Raw genomic sequence first — 24942 nt, 5'->3', positions numbered from 1 at the left:
CACGGTCTTCATCCTCATTTTACAGATGAGGGAACTGAGGCACAGAGAAGTGAAGTGACTTGCCCAAAGTCACACTGCTGACAAGCGGCGGAGCCGGGATTAGAACCCATAACCTCGGGCTCCCAAACCCGGGCTCTTTCCACTGAGCCACACTGCTGCTTGTTTCCCCCACCTCTAGATTGTAGGGAATGTCGCCGGTTTTTGTTGTGTTGTACTTTCCCAAGCGCTCAGTACTGCTCTCTGCACTCAGTAGGTACTCAACAGATACAATCGTATGAATGAATCGTGGAGACAAAATTTTAGCGTGGGCTTGGCGAAGGGGAACAGGTTGGGCAGAGGGGGCCAGAGAAAATCAGCCAGTCCAGGTTTTGGGGGCGAAGGAGGTGGGAGAGCAGGAGAGGGGGAGACGGGGGGACTGGGGGTGGAGGGGGAACCTGGGAGTCAGAGGATCTGCGTTCTAATCCTGACTCTGCCATTGCCCTACCGTGTGACCTGGGGCAAGTCCCTTCACATCACTGGGCCTCAGTTTTCTCATCTGTAAAATGAGGATTCAATACCTGACCTCCCTCCCCCTTAGACTGTAAGTCCCAAATAGCGCAGGGACCCTGTCCCACCTGATTATCTTGGAACTATCCCACTAGGACAGTGCTGGGCACATAGTAAGCATTTAACAAATACCACCTATTATTATTTTTATTACTATTATTATTAGGAGCTGAACCCACTGTCCAGAAAAGGCAAGCATCCCGGCCCCCTATCCCATTCTCTCCGCCCAACCCCCCCTCTCAGGGAGCATGGATAGCTGGGGGTGGGGGGAAGGATGAAGAGGGAGTGGGAAGCAGAGGAGAGAGAAGAGCAGGGAAGAGAAGGGGGGATGAGATGGAAAAAAGTGGGGTGTCTTCCTTCTTCCAGACTCAAGAATCAAACGTAAGTGCTTCCTTACACCGGCCTATCTCTCAGCTAGCCAAGGAGGGGAGGGGTTGTCAGGGACGGAGTCTCTAGTTTCATTCCCTGGGGTCAGTGAGCATCCCTCATCTCTATGAAAATGCCAGGGGTGAGCCCAGCTGGAGCCCTCACCCAGCAGCAGGTTGGAGAGAGAGGTTGGCATCAAGACAGGCTCAGAGATCCAAAGCCCAGCCCGGCACCCAGCCCACTCCCCCCGAGGCTCAGGGCACCTCCCTCGGGGCTGCTTGGCCCTTCCTGGGTGCCAGGACCAGCTCCGGTGTCTTTCCGTGGAGGGCAGATGCCCTTTGCAGACAGAACCCGAGCCTGCTCTATAGAAGTCCCTGTGGGTCCCGGCTCCCCAGGGGAGGGCACGCTCCTTGGTGGGCCAGGATGCCGAGTTCTTCCCCTGCCCATCTCTCTCCAGGCTGGTGATCCCTGCCCCATCCCCCCTGGCATCTTCACAAGGGCCCAACACCAGGATACGTGCCTACAATGGGCTCAGATCAGGGTCGAGTAAGGGGGGAATGAAGCGGGTCTTCCCAGGCCACACGCCTCCAGTCAGTCTCCCCCTACTCTCCAGGCCCTGAGACCCCCACCCACCCCAATGCCTGCCTAACTGGTGAAGACACAGCCAGAGGGAAGCAACGACAGGGGAGGGGGAAACATGGAGGGGGAGGGGGTGGGCACTCTTGGAGGCAGACGACAGACTATATGTCCATCTCCTTCTGGGTCAAGGATTCTCAGTTACTCCAGATTCTGAGAGGAGCCAGAGATCAGTGTGGTGGTGGTAGGGGTGGGGGGAGGGAAGGGTCCCAGGTTCAAACCCCACCACACGCAGACACACACACAGACACACACAAAGACACCACTGCAAGCTCCCAACAGCCCCCCGAGGTGCCACTTGTTCTGCCCCAGACAGCCGGGCTCACCAGAGTCCCCAGGCACCTGAGCCCCCCACTGCCAAGGTGGAGTGGTGAGGCTGTGATGTCATCCCCCCTCTGATGAGCCCCTCCATCCTCCCGCAAGTTGGACACCCACACACCCCATCCCCTGACTTGCTGTCCCCCTCTGAAGCCAGCGGGCCCACCCATCAATCGGAGGCAAGGCCGCAATCCCTGCCTCCTGTGGACTAGGAGTGGCAAGGCCCTTGAGCTGGTGGCCCCCCGGCCCCCTCGGCCCAGACGTGTGGCCTTGTGTTGGTCCCTGTGAATGCAAGCTTTGGTGGGGCAGGGTCCCAGGAGGGAGCCGGGGTCCCCGGGGGACAAGTAGGGAGGCTGTGGAGGTGGAGAGCCCGGCTTCCCAGCCCCCACCGGTACCTGCTTATTCTTTAGGTCAAGGGAGAGCTCGTAATCGGAGGTGGCCGGACTGTGGGAGCAGCGGCCCGCCCCCCTGCCCCTCTGCTGCCGCCCTGGGGAGGCTGTGTGGTGGAGGCTGGCCTTCGGCACCGGGGGAGAGACCCCCGTCGCCCCCAGCCGTTTCTCCTTCTCCTCCTCCTCCTCCTCCTCCTGCTCCTGCAGGTCCAGGGCTGGGGCCTTCGCCGCGTCTCCACTGGGTCTGCCAGCCGCCGCTGGTTCCTCGGGAGCGCCCCCGGCCCGGCAGGGGTCCACACTGTGAACAAAACGCAACGGTGCTCGGTTGGGGTGGGGGCAGAAGGGCACCTCCTGCCTAGCACGGGGTTCAGCTCGCCCCCGGGGATGGCACTGAATAGGCAGGGGGCTCGGCTGGGGAGTGGTCCTTTAGACTATAAACTCCCGGAGGATGGGGATCGGGTCTGCTAACTCCATTGGACTCTCCCAAGTGCTCAGTACAATGCTCTGCACACAGTACATTGTAAGCTCCTTGAGGTCCGGTGTCTTCACATTGTAGGATGCAAGCTCCTTGAGGGCAGGGATTTTGTCTACTAACTCTAGTATTTTCTTCCAAGTGCTCGATACAGTGCTCTGCACACCACAGAATGTAAGCTCCTTGAGGGCGAGTCATAATAATAATAATAATAATAATAATAATAGCATTTATTAAGCACTTACTATGTGCAAAGCACGTTCTTAATCCCTCACAGGATTAAGGCTCGCAGTCTTAATCCCCATTTTACAGATGAGGGAACTGAGGCACAGACAAGTTAAGTGACTTGCCTAAAGTCACACTGCTGACAATTGGCGGAGCCGGGGTTTGAACCCATGATCTCTGACACCAAAGCCCGTGCTCTTTCCACTGAGCCATGCTGCTTCTCTTAAGCATGTGTTCTGACTGTATTGTACTCTCTCAAAGCTTTCAGTCCAGTTCTCTGTACACAGTAGGTGCAGTCGGGGAGGTAAGCCGTGGCAGAATGAGGTGAGGGGGATGTGTTTCTGGCAGAGGGGTGATGGCAAATGTGTCCTGGATGGGGCTATGCCAGAAGACCTTTGGGTACTGGCCCTGGGGCCTTTGGGAGCAGCAGCCCACCCAACCCTCCCCACTAATGATGTCACATAGGCCACGGCCAACCCCCAGCAGCCTCACCCCAGGACGCCCTACCCAGTAACAATAACGATAATAATGATGGTATTTGTTAAGCACTTACTACGTGCAAAGCACTGTTCTAAGCGCTGGGGGGGATACAAGGTGATCAGGTTGTCCCATGTGGGGCTCACAGTCTTAATCCCCATTTTACAGATGAGGGAACTGAGGCATAGAGAAGTTAAGTGACTTGTCCAAAGTCACAGAGCTGACAATTGGAAGAGTCAGGATTTGAACCCATGACCTCTGACTCCAAAGCCCGTGCTCTTTCCACTGAGCCACGCTGCTTTTCTAGTTGGCATCATGAGATTTGGATGTAGTTGGGATGCAGTTTGGCATCATGGGATTTGGCCTGGGTCACTGAGGGGAGCTTGTCCTACTGGACACCGGTAGTCTCTTCCTTCTACCGGGGATGGAGGACAGGCCTCCCCAAATCCCCCTGCCTCCCCTGGCCCTGGCTTGGAAAGGGCTAGCGAGGCTAGTGGCTGCAAGTCTAAGGAAGTGGGAGGCCTGGCTGGTTTAAGCGGACCACCCGACTTTCCTTGCCCTGGTGGGTTCGTGTCCGTGCCGTTAATCTCAAACGCTATCATCCAGTATCCCTTGGAGTTTGTTGAGCACGTTTGAGAAGGTAAGGTCCTCGTGGGCAGGGAGTGGGCAGCGGGTCACTTCTTAGTTTGGGGCCTGACCATGCCCCCAGATGACAGTCAATGGAGACTGCTTCTCCTACGACAGCCTGGTCTCATCACTATATCCCTGGGAGATGGGTGGAGACAAGGGATCCCCATTGAACAGATGGAAAACTGAGGCTCAGGGAAGTTCAGGGACTTCCTCAGTGGTTACTCAGCATTGGCAGAGCAGATCCAAGCTCTTTCCTCTGGACCCTGCTTCTTCCTTGGGGGTTTAGTGAAGTAATAGTAATAATAGTAGTAATTAATTGCAGGGTTTGTTAAGCCCTTACTATGTACCAAGCACCGTGTTAAGTGCTGGGGTTGATGCAAAAGTAGATTTAAGATACACTCCCTGTCCCACCTGGGACTCACAGTGTAAGTAGGATGAAGAACAGGCAACAAATCCCCATTTTACAGATGAGAAAACTGAGGCACGGAATAGAAAAGTGGCTTGCCCAAGGCCGCACAGTAGGCTGGAAAAAACATAATAAAAATGATGGCATTTATTACATATCTACTGTATGCTAAGCACTTCAGGAGGCACAAGATTACGAAACTGGACAAAGTCCCTGTCCCCCATGGGGCTCACAATTTATCCACATTTTACCCATGAGGAAACAAAGGTCCAGAGAGGTTAAGCGATGTGCCCAAGGTCACACAGTGGGCCCATGATGGATCTGGGACTCCTTGACTTGCCAGCCCAGGCTCATCCCACCAGGCTAACCTTGGATAGGAGGGGCTTAGTGGAATTGGGCTGCAGCAAGTGACCTAACCTTTAAAGCAGGTTCCACAGGCCTATTCGAAGCCACTGATATTTCTCCCCAACTCCCCAAGCCCTCCAGGTCCATCACTGTTCTGACATCTTCCCCCAGCTCTCCACCCCACTGACTCCACCCCCGCACTCTTCCTTTGACCAACCCCCACCAGAAGCCCCTCTCTTCCCCCCAGATTTAGAAGTACCCAGCTTGGGGTACCCAGGAGAGATCTAAGGGCTTAAAAGGTGCCAGTCAACCCACCACAGGGCCTTTCAGAGTCATCCAGTCCATCCCACTGTCTTCAGACCAGTCTTTTTCGTGCTTGAATCAAGGGATCTTCTCCAGCACCGACCCCGAGGTCCAGAAGTCCCGGGGCCCCCCACCACCACACTACTGCCAGAGGGGGAAGGGATTCTGGTACCCACTCTTGTCATGAGCAAGAGCTTAGGGAGGAGGTGGGCAATGCTTTCTCTGCCCTTGATTGGTCTCCCATCACCTAGAGGCAGGCTGAAACAGAGGCCACCCCCGGGCTTTCCCCCAGGGACCCTCCCGCTGTCCTTAGAGAACCCAGATCCCCCTATCTGCTCAGCCTTGCTCCTCCTCACTCACAGCTGCCTGCAAAAGCAACCCCCTCCCTCTGACCTTCCATTTCAGCCACCTCTCCGGCCTTACACGATTCCGGCGTCTGCTCCCAGAATAGAAATCCCTGACAGGGAGACAGACATGGCTCTCCTGCCTCACCGTTTCTCGGCAGCCCCCACCCCCACCCCCACCCCATCCCCGATAGCTGAGACAGATGCTTTATCTCTAGTTTTCCCCAGGGCCCTGGGAAGCAGCTACCCCGCCTTCCCTCACCTTCCTCTTTTCCCTTCTCCCTCTCTCCCTTCTGCTTCTCTTTCTCCTCCTTCACTTTCTCCAACTACCTCCCACCTTCCAACTCCTCCTCTTCCATCTCCTCCTCCTTCTCCTCTTCTTTTTCTTTCTCTTCCTCCTCCTCCTCATCCTTATCCTCCTTCTCACATTTACAGTTGTGTTTCCCATGGGGAAGGCCACTCTACTAGGATTTCCTTGATTTCCTGAGGCCCAAATGCTCCACACAAAAATCATGTGACGTGGGGGATGGCGACAGGCAAGGGGTTAAACAACTTCACCCCTCTTTTTTTTTTCAATGGTATTTGTTAAATGCTTACTATGTACCAGGCAGGGTACTAAGTACTGGGGTGGTTACAAGCAAATCGGGTTCATTCATTCAATCATATTAATTGAGCACTTACTGTGTGCAGAGCACTGTACTAAGTGCTTGCACTGTATTGGACACAGTCCCTGTCCCATATGGAGCTCCGGCTCTCAATACCTCTTTTACGGGTGAGGTAGCTGAGGTCCAGAAAAGTGAAATGACTTGTCCAAGGTCACACAGCAGACAAATGGCAGAACCAGAATTAGAACCCAGGTCCTTCTGACACGCAAGCCCAAGTTCGATCCAATAGGTCATGTTGCCTTCTCTAGCCGCCAGCAAATGGAGAGCCCAGCTGTTGGAATTGTCATAAGAGGAATTGAGTGAGGATTTAATTGCTCAGGATTTCTCAGGTCCCGCTGCTTCTATTATGCTCCTGCCTCGATCCCATCCCCTGAAGCTCATAGAAAATGGGAGCTGAGAGCTCCCAGCCCTGATCCCTCTCCCTTGTTGGATTAGCCCATCTCCTCAGCCTCCCCCATTCACCCAGCCTGCTCCCTTCACCCCCACCTTCTGTTGGACTAGTTCCCCTTTCTGACCAGTGGTCCAACTTCTCTTTCCCTCCCTCACCCAGGTGCCCCCTACCAGTCCATTTCCTCACCATTCTTCCTGACCACCCCACCCTGATGCTTCCTGATCATTCCATGTCCCTCCCTCACATACTTCCTGAACATTCCATGTCATCCCACTCCCTTCTGTGTCGCCCTGACTTGCTCCCTTTATTCATCCCCCCTCCCAGCCCCATAAACACTATAGGCCATATCTGTCATTTATTTATTTCTATTAATGTCTACCTCTCCCTCTAGACTGTAAGCTCATTATGTGCAGGGAATGTGCCTGTTTATTGTTATTTCGGACCCTCCCAAGAGCTTAGTACAGTGGTCTGCACGCAGTAAGCACTCAGTAAACACAATTGACTGAATGACTTCCCCAAACACTTCCTGCAATGCTTCATGCGTATTCCATGCCCACCTGTCCCCCTCCTCTCCATGCTTCCTGGACACTTCAGGCCCTCTCCTCCTCCCCAGAGGCCCAGCCAGCCTGTAAACTGTAAGTTCGGTGTCTCGATATTATTATACTGTACTCTCCCAAGCAATTAGTCCAGTGCTATGCACACAGTAAGATTGAAAGAATGAAAGGAAGACTCCGTCCCTGCATTTCTTGTCCACAGTGAGCCACAGGTACCATGATCCTCCGTTGCCCCCAAACTCTCACCGCCCCCACCCCGGCCTGGGATTCGGCCCTCTCCCTTGGGCAGGCAATGGGTGGGGGCTCCTGATTCTGTTCTGCAATCCCCCCCTGCCCCAGGCTGAGCCTCTGGCTGACAACCAGGATCTTCTCTGGTTCCACTCCCGATTAGTCCCAGCTCTGTAAGCAGCTTGGGCTGAGGAAAGGCCACAACCCCATAGGGAGGAGGGTGGGGGGCTCAGCCAGGATGGGGTCTCAGCTGGACTGGATTGGTCAGCCACCATGCTTGCCTCCAACCACGAGGCCTCTAACGAAGTTGGTGGGGAACTGGAGACAATGCCACACCGAGATCTGGTTGGATAATTCTGAAGCCCGTAAGGAGCCTCCCCTCTAGATTGTAAGATTTCTTGTGGGCAGGGAATGCATCTACCAAATCTGTTACATTGGACTCTTCCAAGCGATTAGTAGAGTGCTCTGCACACAACAAGTGCTCAATAAATATGATTGATTGATTAGATCACCACTGAGATCTGGTTGTCTAATTTCAGAACATTTAGGGAAGATCACCTCTGAGATCAGATTGGATACTTCAGGAATCCTGGCAAGGGTGAGGTCTTTGGGAGGGTCAATTGGTTTGTTTGTTCATTCATTCATTCATTCAATCAATTGTATGTATTGAGTGCTTACTGTATGCAGAACACACAGCTCGGTAGGGGGAACGTGATAGGCTGCTCAGAGGGACCCTCACTTTTCCTGAAAAAGTAACGATTCCAGACCCTTTTGGGACCCTCAATCCATGAAAGTCCACCATCACTGTGGGCACCCACTGGAGGTGGGGGGTGGGGAGGTGCAGCAGAAGGTTGGGCCAGGAGAGGATCCCTTCAGAGTAAGTGCTCTGAGCCCTGGGGAAGCTTGAAGTGGTGAGGTTGTGGGGTCAGCACTGTGGACAGGGGGGTGGTCAGGGAGTGACGGGGGAGGACAAAGCCGAGAGAAGGTGGACCGGACCTTGCAGGGAATGGGGAAACTTGCAGACCGACCCAGACTTTGGAGGGCAGCTGAAAACCGGGCACGGGTGACAAAGACAGCTCAGGCAGACACACAAGCAGGCAGGCAAACAGACTGACAGGCAGGCATCAGACACCAGAACATCCCAGGCCCGGCCTAAGGAGGCCCAAATGGACAAATGGACAAAGCTCTCTGAGCACCACAGGCCGGAGCTGAGAGTGGCTGAGACAGAGACGGAAGGACGTGCAGCTGGCCTACTGACTGACTCCCCAACTATTCCTGGCCTCTCCTTCCACACTCCACTCTCCCCATTCCTGTTCATTTCCACTCAGTTCCCTGATGTGAAGGGCAGGCCACAAAGCCTGCTGGGAAATGGAAAGCTCTCCCTCCATCTTGCCCTGCAGTGGGCACCTCCATCACAGGGCCTCGGTTACCTCATCTGTAAAATGGGGATTGAGACTGTGAGCCCCACGTGGGACAACCTGATCACTTTGTGACCTCCCCAGCGTTTGGAACAGTGCTTTGCACATAGTGAGTGCTTAATAAATGCCATCATTATTATTATTATTATTAGTAATCCCTATGGGTATTATCATCTCTGAAAATCCCTGATATAAAATTTTTTTTTTCCCCAATCTCCCCTTTGGAAAACCTTTTCTGGCTCTTTCCTCAAAAGTCCACCACACTCTTTGCATGTAAACTTTCTTCCCTGAGGAGAGAAGCTTCTGGGGTAGGAATTTTCAAGAAGAGGGCTTTAATCAATCAATCAATGGTATTTATTAAGTGCTTATTATGTGTGAAACGCTGTACTCTCAAGGCCCTGCTGAGAGCTCCCCTCCTCCAGGAGGCCTTCCCAGACTGAGCCCCTTCCTTCCTCTCCCCCTCGTCCCCCTCTCCATCTCCCCCATCTTCCCTCCTTCCCTTCCCCACAGCACCTGTATATATGTATATATGTTTGTACATATTTATTACTCTATTTATTTATTTTACTTGTACATATCTATTCTATTTATTTTATTTTGTTAGTACGTTTGGTTTTTTTCTCTGTCTCCCCCTTTTAGACTGTGAGCCCAATGTTGGGTAGGGACTGTCTCTATATGTTGCCAATTTGTACTTCCCAAGCGCTTAGTACAGTGCTCTGCACATAGTAAGTGCTCAATAAATACAATTGATGATGATGATGATCACAGCAAGCCACTTGGATAACTACAGAGTAGTCCCTTCCCTGGCTCTGGGTGGGCTTTTAGGATGATTCCAACAAGCTTTCTCCCCTGCTCCACCCAATAGCATCACAGGCTCCAACCATCCTCCACTCTCTCCCCCGTCTCCCACTCCCGCCCTCAGTCAATCTATAGTATTTATTGAGTACTTACTCTGGGCAAAGTAATGTGTCTCTCAGCTCTTTGTGGGAACTGACTATACCTACTCTTTTGTACTGAACTCTCCCAAGGGCTTAGTCCAGTGCTCTGCACACCGTAAGTGTTCAATAAATACCACCGATTGACTGATTGTAAGCTAAGCAGGCTGAGCAGAAACGCTCATCAAGCCCTGGACATGTGAAAGGGCATCGGGGAGGAGTGGGAAAGGCCAGGAGACAGGGCTGGGGTGTTGGGAATTAGAGTTGGCCAAGCCCTTAGAAACTGCAGAGTTACCCTCGGGGGACTTTGAAAGGGGGTGTACCCTCTCCCCCGACTCCACATCTCTTCTCTTTACCCTCTGCCCCAGCTCCACATCTCTCCTCTTTCCTAAACTTGTCTGCTCCTGGTCCTCTAGCCCCTTCCCCTTCTTCCCACCCACTGTTCAGGTCCTCCTTCCTGGGGTCAAGGGTCTGCCTGATGACCAGATCTCTCTTTTACTCCACCTCTGACTGTCCATTTCCTACCCTGCCCAAGTGATTGAGATCTCTCCGTCTCCCCCAAAACCTCACTCCTTCCCGACCCTCCGGGAAGTGGGGAGCTGGCCTGGTTTGGGAATTATTCCTTGGATCAGTCTCCTTGTTTCCTTGGGCTTTGGACCCTGCCTTCAGGAGAGATAGAAGATAGTTTAGGGGAGGGGCAAAGCAAGGGGGACAGTACAGATCTAGCCAAGGGAAGCAGGGAGTTTACAGAAATGAATCATGATCATTCCCCATTTCTTTACTGAAGCAGGAGTAAATAATAATAGTAATAATAATGGCATTTATTAAGTGCTTACTATGTGCAAAGCACTGTTCTAAGTGCTGGGCACTGTTCTAAGTGACTCGCCCTGTCTGGGAAAACTTCATCTGGGGTAGCAGGGTATGCATCCACAGAGTGAACAGGAGAGGGGGCAGTCATGTGATCAGTTTGCTCTGTTTAGACAGCCCACCTGAATCATTTCAGCCCCCCCAACCCTCTGACTGGCCCTAGATGGATTCTCCCTATGGAAAAAACTAGTTAGGAAAAGCTATTGCTTCCTCCAGGGTGTGTAGAAGCGAACTTGTCAACTCTCGTCCCATTTCTCCCGAAGGATGGAGTTTTGGGGGGCCAGGAGGGTCCGTGGGGAGAGGATGGTGGGTAAGAGGGAGAAGGAGAAAGAAGAGGGGGACAGATAGACAAGCCGATGAAGAAGAAAGAGGTTCAAATCAGGAGAAACGCCAGAAACCCAGTGACTTGGGGTCACTTCTATGCAGCCATCTCCTTGCCCACAAAGTCAACCTGGGTGAGGCTCAAGAAACCCCCCAGCCCCAGAGAGGGGGCTGCCGGCTGGGGTGATGGAAGGCTGTCACAGTCATGACAACTTGGCTAGCCAATCAGTCAATCAATCGGATTTATTGAGCACTTACTGTGTGCAGAGGACTGGACTAAGCGATTGAGAGAGGACAACATAACAGAGATGGTAAGATGTGATCCCTGCTCATCAGGAACTTACAACCTACAGGGAGAGATAGACATCAATATAAATTACAGATAGGGGAAATAGTAGAGTCTCAGAATATTTATATATGCCGGGAAGCAAGAAAGAGTCCCTGCGGGTTCATAGCCAGGAAAACAGCCTTATTGAAATCACATCTCCAAGAGGCTTTCTGCAACTAAGCCCTCCTTTCCCCTGTTCCCCCTCCCTTCTGAGTCATCCTTACACCCTTTATTTACCCCACCCTCAGCCCGTCAATACTTCTATACACATCCGTAATTTATTTTAATATCTCCTTCCCCCACCACACTGTGGGCAGGGAACTATCAACCAAAGCACTTGTTTTCTCCCAAGTGCTTAGTACAGTGTTCTGCAAACAGTAAGGGCTTAATATATATCTTTGATTGATTGATAGAACGGGTGTCTCCTCTAGCTTCAGGAAGCATAGATGAGAGAGCTGAGTATATCGCGCTCAATTGCCACACTAATGCTAAGCACTTGTGAACTCATAATATCTTAACACTTAGGTACATACCTTTCATGCCTTATTTATTAAGCATTAACTCATGCCCCAATTTTTCCTCCTCCTATCTGTAATTTATTTCAGCGTGTGTCTCCCCTGCTAGATGGTAAACTCACTGAGGAGCTCGAATGTACATATCTTTTTATTCTGTTGTTTCTAATATCAAACATTATTTTAATGTCTGTCTCCTCTGCTAGACTGTCAGCTCCCCGAGAATAGGGTCCATGACTACTAACTGTGTTATACTCTCTGAGGCCCTGGTAAAGCTCTCTGCCCCACAGTAGATGCTCAATACCTGTAATTTATTTATTTATTTCTATTAATGTCTCTCTCCCCTTCTAGACTGGAAGCTCATTGTGGGCAGGGAAAGCGTCAGTTTATTGTTATATTGTACTCTTCCAAGCACTTAGTACAGTGTTTTGTACATAGTAAGCGCCCAATAAATATGATTGAATGAATGAATGAACAATAAATCCTGTGGACCGATCGATTAGGTGAACAACTAAGTGGAGGAAGAGGAGGCAAGGAGAGGAATGGAGCCTTCTTAGATTGTGAGTCCTGTGTGGGCTAGACTGTGTCCAATCTTGTATCTACCCCAGTGCGTAGTGTGTAGTGTGTTGCACACTGTAAGCAGGTGTTACATACCACTATGATGAGGAGGAGAAAAAGGAGGAGGAGAAGGAGATGTAAAAGGAAGAGAAGAAAGAAAAGGAGGAAGAGGAGTGAGAGGAAGAGGAGATAAGCCCAGAGTGAAAAATGAATTCAGGGAAGGAAAAAGCGGGAGCCGGGGGTAGGGAGGAAGGGGCTAGAGAGTGGAAGGAGGGGAGCGACCGCGTGCCAAGATTCCCACCTTTGGGGTGACGGTTTCTGCTCTGCGTCAGCGGCTGGGCAGCAGAACTGGTGCAGCACCGTCTCATTCCTGCAACAAGAGATGCGGGTCAGAGATCAAGGGTCAGAGATCAGAGCCCCAGCCCAGGCGGGGCAGAGGGCAAGCCGCCCCTTGCCTTGCACACATATGACACTCCATCAATCAATCGATGGTGTTCATTAAGTATGCACATATAGTCCCATGTCCCTGCGCATATACCCCCGATATACAAAGGCATTCATGTGCACACACATAGGCACGTACATACACACATGACCACACATGTGTATGTGTGATTGCATACTGGTACATTTTTCACACCGCTTCAACGCCCCCCCCAACTAAGGCTAGCCTCTAGTCTTTCCATGACCACCCATCCCAACCCCTACTGATCCTCCCCACATCCCCACAGGCTCTCCATGCCAACAACCTGGACCCTGGCAGTGGGCATTTGATGGTAGAGCCTGCGGGAAGACCATGGTGCTCCCTCTCCCTCCCCGGGCACCCCAGGACTGCAGGAAGGCCAATGCCAGTGCGACTCGAATGAATTTTCCCTCTCCCCAAAGAGACCAGAGAGATATCCATCTTGTCATCTGACTAGAGGTGCCCCAGGGAGGGCATGGTATTCGCCCAAAAGCCCACAGGCCACATCTGAGCCAGGATGCCAACCTTGCAGAGCTGGGCCTGCTGTGGCTTCTACCAGGTGAACATAGCCCCAGCCCCTCCAGACCCTCCGGCCCTTCTAAATGGGATCTGACTCAGGGGCAGAGATGTCCCAGGGGTGTGTGAGGGGAAGAGACACACCGAGTTTGGGGAGCCCGAGAGATGAGTTGGAGATGTAGTGTGGAGGGGACTAGAAACTGGGAAGAGTGGAGGTGGAGTAAAGGGGCATGTTTTTCTCATCTCTAAGCACCCCTGACGTGTGAAGCAGGGTGCATGCATATCTTTGTGTGCTTGTGAATGTGTGCATGTATATGTATATGTGCATAGGTGTGTTAGTGTTTTTGTGTGTGTGTGTGTGAGAGAGAGAAAGAGAGTTGGTATTTGTAATGCTTTCTGTGATACAGTACCCCTTTGGTACCTCTGCGTGTGTGTGTGTGTGTGTGTGTGTGTGTGTGTGTGTGTGTGTTTGTGTGCGCGCGTAGAGGGGGATTCTGGGAGATTCCCGGGCTGCCAGGGATTTTGATAGGCTGTTTATGTGTGGGTCGGGGGAGATGGTGAGCCTGAGAGAATTCGGGCTGTCAGGGATTTGTTGCTAGGAGTGTGTGTGTGTGTGTGTGTGTGTGTGTAGTGGGGGATTCTGGGAGAATCCAGGCTGTCAGGGGCTTTGCTCGGCCGTTGGTGGTGGTGGTGGTGGTGATAGAGATTGGGGCGGGGGGGTGGGGGGGGAGCCTAGGAGAATCCAGGCTGTCAGGGGCTTCGCTCGGCTGGCACGCACAGCTGCAATCATGACTGTGCTTCGCTCCCTCCCTCCCACGCAGCTCCCAGGAGCGGCTGAGGGTGGAGGGAAGGGGGGTTTCCTCAGGCGGAGGCCGGGCTCTGGCCGAGGGAAGCCTTGAAGCTGAAAGGAGCTGCTCCTTCCTGGCCTGACCCGCTCTGCCTCCAGCCTCCTTTTGCAACCTCCCTGCTTGGGAAGTCCATCGTTTTGTCCAACCTCGAGCCTCCCTGCTTCATCTTGAGCCCTGCCTAAGGCCCTAAGGTAACCTCTATATGTCCCAAGTCGGATCTCTGCAGCTGCAGAGAAGGGCCAAGGAGTCCTTTGAACAGAGGAGGACACCGAAGTTCAAAAAGAACCACAAGGCATGCCGGAAAAGTGGAGCCCAAACTCAGGGAAACCCAGAGCAGCTGGCTGGACAGTCCTTCCCCTTGCCTGGGGGGGCCTGGGATGGGATGGGGGTACAACCAGCAGAGTTTGAAGCTCTACTCAGACTGAAAGCTCCTGGAGGGCAGGGATTGTATCTACTAACTCCATTGTCCTCTTCAAGTGCTCAATACAGTGCTCTGCACACAGTGAGTACTCAAAAAATATAACTGATTAATTGATCAATCAGTCCCTATGGGAATACTGAGCTTCAGACACCTAATCTTGGGAATCTGGAAACCAGTGGATTGTTGGATAATCAGTGCCAATTAGAACACCAGTATCTAACACACAGTGGAATACTAGGGAATCTGGTTTCCAGGGGAATGCTGAGTAATCAGTCTCCATTAGACTACTGTTATCCAACACCCAAAAGAGTATTAGGTACCTGGTTACAGTAGAATGCTGGGTAATTAGTCTCCATGAGAATACCTGTATCTGACACTCCATGGAATATTGCATATTTGGTTTCAGTGGAATGATTGGTAATTAGTCTCCATTAGAATACCTGTATCTCATGCCCCATGGAATATTGGGTATCTGGTTCCCAGTGGAGTACTAATTAGTCAGTCCCCTTTGGAACACTGGTATCCAATACCCAATGGAATTCCGGATATCTGTTCCCCAATGGAATGCTATCACTTTTCACTGTTTCCTCTCCAGTCTCCCAACCCCTCCTCTTATATTATGAACTCCCTGGGGGCCGGGACCACATCTTATTTACCCCTTAATATATGCTTCTCCCGCCCTTAGTATAGTGCTTGGAACATCCTAGGCGTTTAATACATACCACTGAATGAAATATTGGGACAACGAGAGAGGATGAGACCAGAGGACCAGTTTTTCTGGGTGCGAGAAGGACTTGGGTGGAGGGGGCTGTGGAAGGATTCTGGGGAAATTGAGGGGCGAGGGTGGGAAAGAACAGCACGTTCTGGATCTGTGTTTCCTTGATTGGGATGCCGGGCTTGGGGGGCTCTGGATGGTCTCTTTGTCTGGCCCCCAGAGCCAGAAGATGCTGTTGTGGGATGGAAGGGGGGTAAGAAGGGAAAAGGGGTCAAGAGGGAGATTTAGAGCCAAGTAGGAGGGCAGGGAGTGGGTGTAACCCAGGGACACAATTCCGGACTCCAAAATCTTCCCCTCCCTTATTGGGGAATCCTCCCTCCCTCTCTCTTCAAGCACCCCCTCCTCCCCAAAACTAAGGCTGGAGGAAATGGCTGATGTTCCAGCCCTCAGTCCCCCAGCTTCCGGGGTCCAGCCCCCCAAACTTCTAGCCCTCCAGTCTCACATCCCAGCCCCCCAAGGCTCAAGCAACCCCTACCCCCAAACCTCCATCTCCCCACCCCCCCAGCCTCCATCCTCCATCCCCCTAGCCACCTCAATCCCCAACATTTCTCGACCCCTCCTCCTAATCTCCCACCTCCGGCCATCCCGCATCTCCCAGGCCCTTGGACCTCGCAGTCCCCAGCGCTCCCAGATCCCAGAGGTGACCGTGGCTGGGGAGGGGGCTTTGGCCCTGGCGGGGGGCTGTGGCCTCTCTGCAGAAGCCAGCCAGGCGTGACCCTCCTCCGTTATGTAAGTGGCCCGACCCGCCGCCGCCGGGCGAGCGAGCGACTGAGCGAGTGGTCCTGGGAGAGGGAACACACACACTCACACACATACACACCCCGAGAACCACCAACCGCCTCCGCGCCAAGCTAAGCCTCTAGTCAAAGCTCCTCGTGGGGAGGGCTGGGAGTCCGAATTCTTGGGTTCCTACCCAGGGGTCTGCAGCTTGGCCCTTCTTCTCTTGCCCACCTCAAGGGACCTCTCTTCTTGCCTCTCTGCGGAATTGGGGAGAAGCAGTTTGAGGGGATGAAAGGTGTGTGTGTGAGTGCGTGTGTGTGTGTGTGTGTGTGTGTGAGTGTGTTATTATTATTAGCAAGACCAAGCTAGTAATAATAATAATAATGTGTTAAGCACTTACTATCTGCCAAGCACTGGGGAAAGCATTCATTCATTCATTCATTCAATCGTATTTATTGAGCACTTACTGTGTGCAGAGCACTGCGCTAAGCGCTTGGGAAGTACAAGTTGGCAACATATAGAGACGGTCCCTACCCAACAGCGGGCTCACAGTCTAGAAGGCGGGGGTGTAGAAGGGGGGAAATGTAGAAGTGCTCTAGAAAGCACTTTCTACAGTGCACACAGTAGGCACTCAATAAATACTACAGGTTGATGGAATGATTGGGGCAGATGTAGTACAATCAGAACGGACACAATCCCTATCGCAAGGTCTAAGATGGAGGGAGAACACCTATCGAATCCCCATTTTACAGATGAGGAAACGGAGGCACGGGAGGCAAGTGGTAGAGCTGGGATTGGAACCCTGGCCTCCTGACTCCCAGATCTGTGGGCCTTCCACTGAGCCATGCTGCCTTTCTACCGGGGTGTGGCCTGCTCCTACTGTCAGTCAGTCAATCATATTTACTGAGAACTTACTTTGTGCAGAGCGCTGTACTAAGCGCTTGGAAGAATACAGTGTGACCTTTCCCCACCCTCCTCTGTAAGTCTGGGAGCTGTAGAGTCCCCGCAATGAGGGGATGAGGAGGGGGCAAACGTCCCCAGGAACAGTATAGGCTGAGGAGAGACCCCCACGCCCCCGGAGACCCCCTGTGGGCCCTGGAGAGTGATGAAATCCACCCAGATCCTTCCCAAGGCCAATTCTGACCGCTGCCCCCTGACTGGGGGCAAAGCGGAGGTGGGAGGGGCAGAAAAGTGTTTAGTGTAGTACTCAGCACATAGTAAGCACTCAGTAAATTCGATTGAACGAATGAGGGGGGAGGGCCGAGGAGGGGTCAGCATAAATAGCTTTCAGTAAGTGGAGAAGCTGGGAATCTTGGCGTCCCCCGCCCCCCCACCAAAAAAAAACTCAGAGGGCCACGAGGGGATTTGCACTTGGATTTATACCCTTTATTTCCCCATCCTCAGCCCCACAGCATTTATGTCCATAGCCGTCATTTATTTGAATTTCTGTCTCCCCTCAAGCCTGTAAGCTCGTTATTTTGTCCTCTCCCAAGCGTTTAGTAAACGCTTAATGCATTCCATCGATTGACTGAGGGGGAGAAGGGAGGATGGAAGGTCGGGGTGGCCCTGAACTGAACACTTCCCAGTATTTCCCTAGGAGGCATCGGTGGGGGGGGGGGGGGGGGTCGGGGGGTCGGTAACCCCTTCGTGGTCAGCAGACCCTCCTCAGGCAAATGAGAATTCCAAGGTTTCCTGCCCCGTCTCCCTCCCTCCTGCCGCCTCTTGGTTACTTGGTTACTGTCCTGCAGAGAGATGAGGGGGAAGCCACCTCCGCATCAAACAAAAACTCCTCACCATCGGCTTTAAGACACTCAATCAGCTCTCCCCCTCCTACCCTACCTCCCTGCTTCTCACTACAATCCAGCCCTCAAGCTTGGCTCCTTCAAAACCAATTTACTCTCTGTGATTCCATCTTGTCTTTCTTGCTGCCGACCCCTTTCCCACGTCTTTCCTCCTTCCCCCCTCCATCTGGCTCGGAACTCCCTCCCACTTCACAAGCGACAGACCATCACTCTCCCCATCTTCAAAGCCCTTCCTAAAAATCACATCTCCTCCAAGAGGATTTCCCCACCTAGGCTCTCATCTCCCCTATTCTAGCTCCTTTCTGCATCGCCTATCCAGTCGGATCTGTCCCCGTTAAGCCATATCCTCAGCCCCACAGCACTTACTTACATATATCAACTCACCAATCGTATTTATTGAAGGTTTACTATGTGCAGAGCACTGTACTAAGCGCTTGGGAAAGTACAATGCAAACAGAATTATCAGACACGTTCCCTGCCCATATCGAGCTTATGCTGCTTCTTACTACTTAACCTTACCTCTGTCATTTCTCCTCCCTGTAATTTATTTTAACTTCTGACTCCCCCTCTGGACTGTGGGCAGGGATTGGGCCTACTAATTCCGTCGAACTGAATTTTCCCAAGCGCCTAGTTCAGTGCTCTGCACACAGTCAGTGCTCATTAAATACCCTTAATTAATAGGGGGAGATTAATAGCAAAGCGGCTGCTCTCCCCCCACCCCATGATGTACGAGAGGGAGTCGAACTTGGGAAGGTACCCAAAACGTCTCTGGCTACGGGAGACCCTACTAGCTCCCCCCGCCCCCTTCTCGCCTCCTATCACCAAAGTAGGCTGTCCTGATAGCCAGCAAGACCTGGAGCCCCCAAGCCCCCGTCTGTGGGCCGACCCTAGCAGAGGCCTAAGGAAGAGCAGGGGGCAAGATATTTGAGAGCCCGGGCTCTGGGTTCTAATCCCGGCTCTGCCACTTGTCTGCTGTGTGACCTTGGGCAAGCTACTTCACTTCTCTGGGCCTCAGTTACCTCATCTGTAAAATGGGGTTTAAGAATGTGAGCCTCACATGAGACTAACTGATTACCTTGTGTCTACCCCAGCTCTTAGAACAATGCTCGGCACATGGCAAGGGCTTAACAAATACCATTATTATTATTATTATTATTATTATTATTATTATTATTATTATTGAGGGGGAGCCGGAGGGTGGTGGCGAGCAGCATTATCTGACCCTACCTGCGCTTTCTCCAGCGTTCCCCCTCACCCCCAACCAGACCCAGCAGTTCCCTAGGCTGTATTGGACTCTCCCAAGCGTTAGTACAGTGCTCTGAACACAGTAAGCGCTCAATAAATGCCACTGATTGATCGATTGATCGATTGATCGATCCCAGGACCCTAAAGCGTCCTGGACTTTCTCCCACTCTCGTCGATTGGGGAAGAGAAAATAAAATCAATCTAAGCCCCCTCACCCACCCCCTGCACCCAGGCCTCGGGCTCCCCTCGCCCACCTGCAGGAGGTGGGGCAGGTTTTGAGCTGTTGAGACGCCCCTGTGCCCAGAAGCCGCCTTCCACCCGGTCCCCACATCACCTATCTGGTGGGGAGACGGGGCGGAGCGAGTTCTCCCTCCTGGCTGGCGGCCCCCCGCCCCCAGGCTCTCCGTTACTCCTTCCCCACCTTCCCACTGCTCTGCTCTCCCCTGGGTCCAGCGGGAAGTCGGGCTCTCCTGGGTCCAGACAGGGTCACCTGGGTGACGGCGGGGGCCCGGGGGTGGGGGAAGACTTGGCTTCAGCCTTTTCCCCCGCAACTAGCAATCGGCCTCCCCCTGACTGTGCGGGTCCCTGATTGCATTCGCCTGCTGCACCTACAGCCACCAAATGCCAAGCCTGTTTGCAAAACATCCTCTTCTTCTTCTTCCTCCTCCTCCTCCTCCTCCTCCTTCTCCTCCCCCTTCCACACTCTCATCCTGCACACACAGACACACACACCCACACACACGTTCACAAACACAGCAATGCACACACACCCATGCCCAGAGGCCAAAAAACCCCTAACCTCATCCACAAACGCCCAAGTCAGCACACGCACCAATACACATAGGTGCTCACATACAAACACACACACACACACACACACACACCCCAAGCAAACACACACGGTCGCAAACACAGCAATGCACGCACACCCATGCCCAGAGGCCAAAAAGACCCCAAACCTCATCCACAAACACCCAAGTCAGCACACGCACCAATACACATAGATGCTCACATGCAAACACGCAAACACATACACACACACACCACACACACACACGCACAATCGATCTCCCGCTCCCGGGAGAGAGACCATTCCCAACTCCAGCTAAGTTTCCTCTACACAGGCCCGAGAGAGAAATCTCTGTCGGGGTGGGGGGCATTCCGGGTTGTCCCCCACTGAGTCACCCAACATCCTTCTCGCCCAAACCGAGAGTCCCCCGCTCCTCACCTTGCCCCCCAGGACCATCCGGGGTGGCACCCCTCGATCCCAGGCCCGGCCCCTTCCCTCTCCCCTCCTCCGGTCCCTTCCTCCCCGAGGCTCTAAGAACCCAGGCTTCCCGGGCCTCCGAGTTCACACTCACTCTGGTCTCCGGCTCAGGGCGCCCTTGGCCAGGGCGGCGGGGGCTTTCGTCTGGAGCAGAGAGGAGGAGGAGGAGGAGGAAGAGGAGGAGGAGGAGGGGGCTGGGGGTCCGGCGGCCGCGCAACAGCCGGGTGGTCGCTCCCTCTCCCCCTCGGCCGGGGCCTGCGCGGGCCCCGTTGGCTGCTGCGGATGCAGGGATGCCCGGTTGGTGGTACCCAGGCGGGGCTGCGCCAGGTGCTGGCCCTGGTGCTGCAGCGACGGCGGGAGCTGTCCGTCCTCCTCCGGGCTGCCCTCCGGGCCGGGGGCCGCGGGGTAGGCCCGGCCCTCCTCCGCCTGCAACGGCTGCAGCTGCTGCAACGCCTGCTGCAACGGCTGCTGCTGCTGCTGCTGCTGCTGCTGCTGCTGCTGCTGCTGCCACAGGCTGCGGTTCTCGGCGCTCAGATGGCCCAGTCGCCTCTCCAGCTCGTCGATGCGCTGGCGCTGGGTGTGGATGAGGCTCTGCTGGTTCTGCACGATGGCCGTCAGCTCCTTCAGGTACAGCACGGCCCGCACGGGGTTGTCCAGCAGATTGTCCATGCCGCCGCCGCCGGCCAGCGCCAGCCGGGGCCGCCAGCAGCCGCGTCGTGCACACACACGCGTGCACACGCGCTCCCACGGTCACACGGGCTCACATACGCGTTCGGGCGCCCGGGGGGGGCGGGGCCGGACGTCCAGACCACTCACCCTCCTCCGGAGGCATCCCGGCTTGAGAAAGGGGGAGGGACGAGAAGGGAGGGGCGGGACCTGCGGAGGAAGGATGGGGACGAGGTGGGAGGGTTCTTGGGGCAGAGACACTCGGGGTGGACTCCTCCGGCAATAATAATAATAACACCAACAACGACGGTATTTGTTAAACACCCTGTTTTCATTCATTTCATCCATTCAATCGTATTTATGGAGCGCTTCCTGTGTGCAGAGCACTGGGCTAAGCACTTGGAGAGTACAATTCGGCAACATTTACTCATTCATTCAATCGTATTTATGGAGCGCTTCCTGTGTGCAGAGCACTGGACTAAGCTCTTGGGAGGGGACAATTCGGCAGTAGAGACAATCCCTACCAGACAACGGGCTGTATTCACTCAGTCAATCGTATTTATTCAGCACTTACTGTGTGCAGAGCACTGGACTAAGCGCTAGGGAGAGGACAATTCGGCAACATATAGAGACAGTCCCTACCCAGCAACGGGCTCACAGTCTAGAAGGGGGAGACAGACAACAAAGCAAGCTGACAGGTGTCAATACCATTGCTGAATTGTACTTTCCAAGCGCTTAGTACAGCGCTCTGCACTCCGTAAACACTCCGTAAATACAGTTGAATGATTGACTCTGCCAGGCACTGTACTAAGTGCTGGAGTGGATACAAGGAAATAGGGTTGGACACAGTCCCTGTCCCACGTGGGGCTCACAGTCTCCATCCCCATTTTCCAGATAAGGTCACTGAGGCCTAGGAAAGTAAGGCGACTTGCCCAAGTTCACACAGCAGACAAGTGGTGGAGCTGGAATTGGAACCCATGACCTTCTGACTCCAGGCCTGTGCTCTAGCAGTGGTGCTCCTCATGCTGTTAGTCCTACCCAGACATCAATGGGGAAACCAAGGCTTCCCCCCCAATCTCTGGGGGTGGGGGTTGCCCCCTTCCCCCTCCTGGAATCGGCTCCCAAGCAGAGAGGGGCCAGAAGGAGAGGAAGAGATGAGGGGAGCTCCCTGAGAAGGGTGGGCAGGGGAGAGGGGAAATAGGCGAAAGGAGCAGAGGAAAGAGGAGGTAACAGGAGGAGGCCAAAGAGCCAGCAGGTACTAGGAATGCAGATGGGGAAGTGGGAGAATAATGAGGAAAGGGGAGGGGAAGGAGGAAGTTCAAGAGAGAGAGAGGTGGGAGGATGACTGCGGACTGAGAAGAAGGGGATGGATGAGCTGAGAGGGAGAGCAAATGACTGCCCCTGGAGATGGCCAGTTGGAACAAGCCCAGAACTGGGAATCAGGGGACCTGGGTTATAATCTCAATTTTGCCACTTTTTAAATGGTATTGGGTAAGCGCTTACTATGTGCCAGGCACTGTACTAAACATTGGGGTAGGTATATGCTAATCAGGTTGGACCCAATCCATGCCCCACCTGGGGTTCCCAGTCTTACTCTCCATTTTACAGATGAGGTAACTGAGGCACAGAGAAATTAAATGAGTTTCTAAAGGTCACACAGCAGATAAATGGCGGAGCTGGATTTAGAACTCAGTTCCTCTGACCCCCAGGCTCGTGCTCTTTCCATTATGCTACGTTGCTTCTCATGCCATTTGTCTGCTTTGGACCGTGGGTAAGTCACTTGACTTCTCTGTGCCTCAGTTTATTTACCTGTAAAATGGAGATTTGATACCTGTTCTCCCTCATATTTCTGGGCCGGGGTGTGTGTCCAGCCTGGATGTCTCGTATCTACCATAGCACTTGAAACATAAAGAGCACTTAACAAATACCAGAATTATAATTAGGGAAGGTGAGGAGCTAGATTGGAACCCAGGACCAGACAAGTTCTCCTGCCCTTTATATTTTCTCTTTGTGCCGCCCACCGCCAAACTCTCCCAGTTTATTCAACCTTTTCCAGATTAGGGTAATTTTATTTATTTGTACTGATGTTTGTCTCCTTCCTTTAGACTGTGAACTCGTTGTGGTCACTATTTTTGGTCACTATTTATACTATTCACTATGAGAAGCAGCATAGCTTAGTGGAAAGACCCGGGCTTGGGAGTCAGAGGTCGTGGGTTCAAATCCCGGCTCCGCCACTTTGCTGTTTGACTTTGGGCAAGTCACTTCACTTCTCTGTACCTCAGTTACCTCATCTGTCAAATGGAGATTAAGACTGTGAGCCCCACATGGGACAACCTGATTATCTTGTATCGACCCCAGAGCTTAGAACAGTGCTTGGCACATAGTAAGCACTTAAAAATACCATTATTATTATTTATTGTTGTATTGTTCTTTCCCTAGTGTTTAGTGCAGTGCTCTGCACTCAGTAAGTGCTTAATAAATACAATTGAATGAATCAATGAATTCAATATTCCCCTCCTGCTCCTGCCAACACATTCAATCTTCTCTCTTCAACCCTAGTCTCTTTCTCTAAAGTCTTCCATTGTCAATCAATCAACCAATCACTGATATTTATCGAGCACTTACTTTATGCAGAGCACTGTATTAAGCGCTTGATCACTGTATCAAGTTCCTGGGAAGGCAAAGAGAAGGAGTGTGTGGGTCCTGAGCTGGTAATAAGCTTGGCCTTTGGGGAAAGGCATGGGTGGCTTCATTTGACTCTTTGTGTGTGTGTGTGTGTGTGTGTGTGTGTGTGTGTGAGAGAGAGAGAGAGAGAGAGAGAGAGAGAGAGAGAGAGAGGGGTAGGAAAGGGGGAGATGTGTCTGGAGGAGAAGAGAAAATGGTAACTGCATGGCACTTGACAGTTACTGAAAAAATCTCTTCCTCTCTATATATCAAGTAGCCTCAGGTGGCCAGGACATGGGGATTTGTGGAGAAGATTTTCCATAGAAAAGGTCCAAGGTTCATTTTTGTCCTGGATTTTCCCCGACAAGCCCATCATTGGCCGTGGGATGAGGGGCAATGTTCCTGGAGGGACAGACCATTAATCCTGACCCCAGACCAGCACATCCATCCAACTGACAGTTGGCAGTTCAGGTTTTTGCAACCACAACCATGTTCCTTCAACCCTCTATTACTACTTTTTTTGGTATTTGTTAAGCGCTTACTATGTACCAGGTATTCTACTAAGCACTGGGGTAGGTACAAGCTAATCGGATTGGACATTAGAACCCACGACCTCTGATCCCCAAATCCGTGCTTTTTCCACTAAGCCACGCTACTTCTTTGAATGGGATTCTTGGGGAGGCTGGTAACTTACGCCCATTTTACAGATGAGAGAATTGACACTCAGAGAGGTGGCCAGCTCTTTTGACCTCTTAGAATCTGAGCTCCATGTGGGACAGGAATGTTGGGGGTGGAGGAACAGGAGTGATCAGAGGAGAAGGGGAGGGATGGAGGAGTGCCAGGAGGAGGAAGAGGAAGAGGGTGGGATGGAGGGCCCTCAACAACGGGCCTGGGAGTTAGAAGGACCTGGGTTCTAATTCCCATTCTGCCACTTGTCTGCTGGGTGACCTTGGTCAAGTCACTTCACTTCTCTTTGCCTTAGACACCTCGACTGTAAAATGGGATTGGAAACTATGAGTCACTTGTCAGTAAAATGGGGTTGGAAACTATGAGCACCATGTGGGACATGGACTGTGTGCAACCTGATTAGCTTGTGTCTACCTCAGTGCTTAGTACAGTGCCTTAGTGCAGTGGCACATAGTAAGCATTTAAAAAATACCTCTCCTCCAAGAGGCCTTCCCTGACTAAGTCCCCTTTCCTCTTCTCCCATCCCTTCTGCATCTCCCTGACTTGCTCCCTTTATGCATCCCCCCACCCAGACCCACAGCACTTACGTACGTACCTGTAATTTATTTATATTAATGCCTGCCTCACCCTCTAG

At 52.7% G+C, this 24942-nt stretch overlaps 1 protein-coding gene across 1 annotated transcript in view; it reads right to left on the bottom strand.

Moving 5' to 3' along the window:
* IQSEC3 (IQ motif and Sec7 domain ArfGEF 3) overlaps positions 1 to 21029 on the bottom strand; it is a 40429-nt gene extending 19400 nt beyond the window's left edge. Inside the window, 3 exon segments of the mRNA XM_038767857.1 lie at positions 2262 to 2553; positions 12536 to 12604; positions 20386 to 21029. Coding sequence (XP_038623785.1) covers positions 2262 to 2553; positions 12536 to 12604; positions 20386 to 20960 — 936 coding nt within the window. The 5' untranslated portion in view covers positions 20961 to 21029.
* Positions 21030 to 24942: the final 3913 nt, after the last annotated feature.

This window comes from Tachyglossus aculeatus, chromosome 27 (assembly GCF_015852505.1).
Source record: "Tachyglossus aculeatus isolate mTacAcu1 chromosome 27, mTacAcu1.pri, whole genome shotgun sequence".
In the NCBI taxonomy this organism is placed as follows: Eukaryota; Metazoa; Chordata; class Mammalia; order Monotremata; family Tachyglossidae; genus Tachyglossus; species Tachyglossus aculeatus.
Note: the sequence above shows the minus strand (reverse complement) of the source record. Positions and strands in the feature narration are given on the sequence as shown.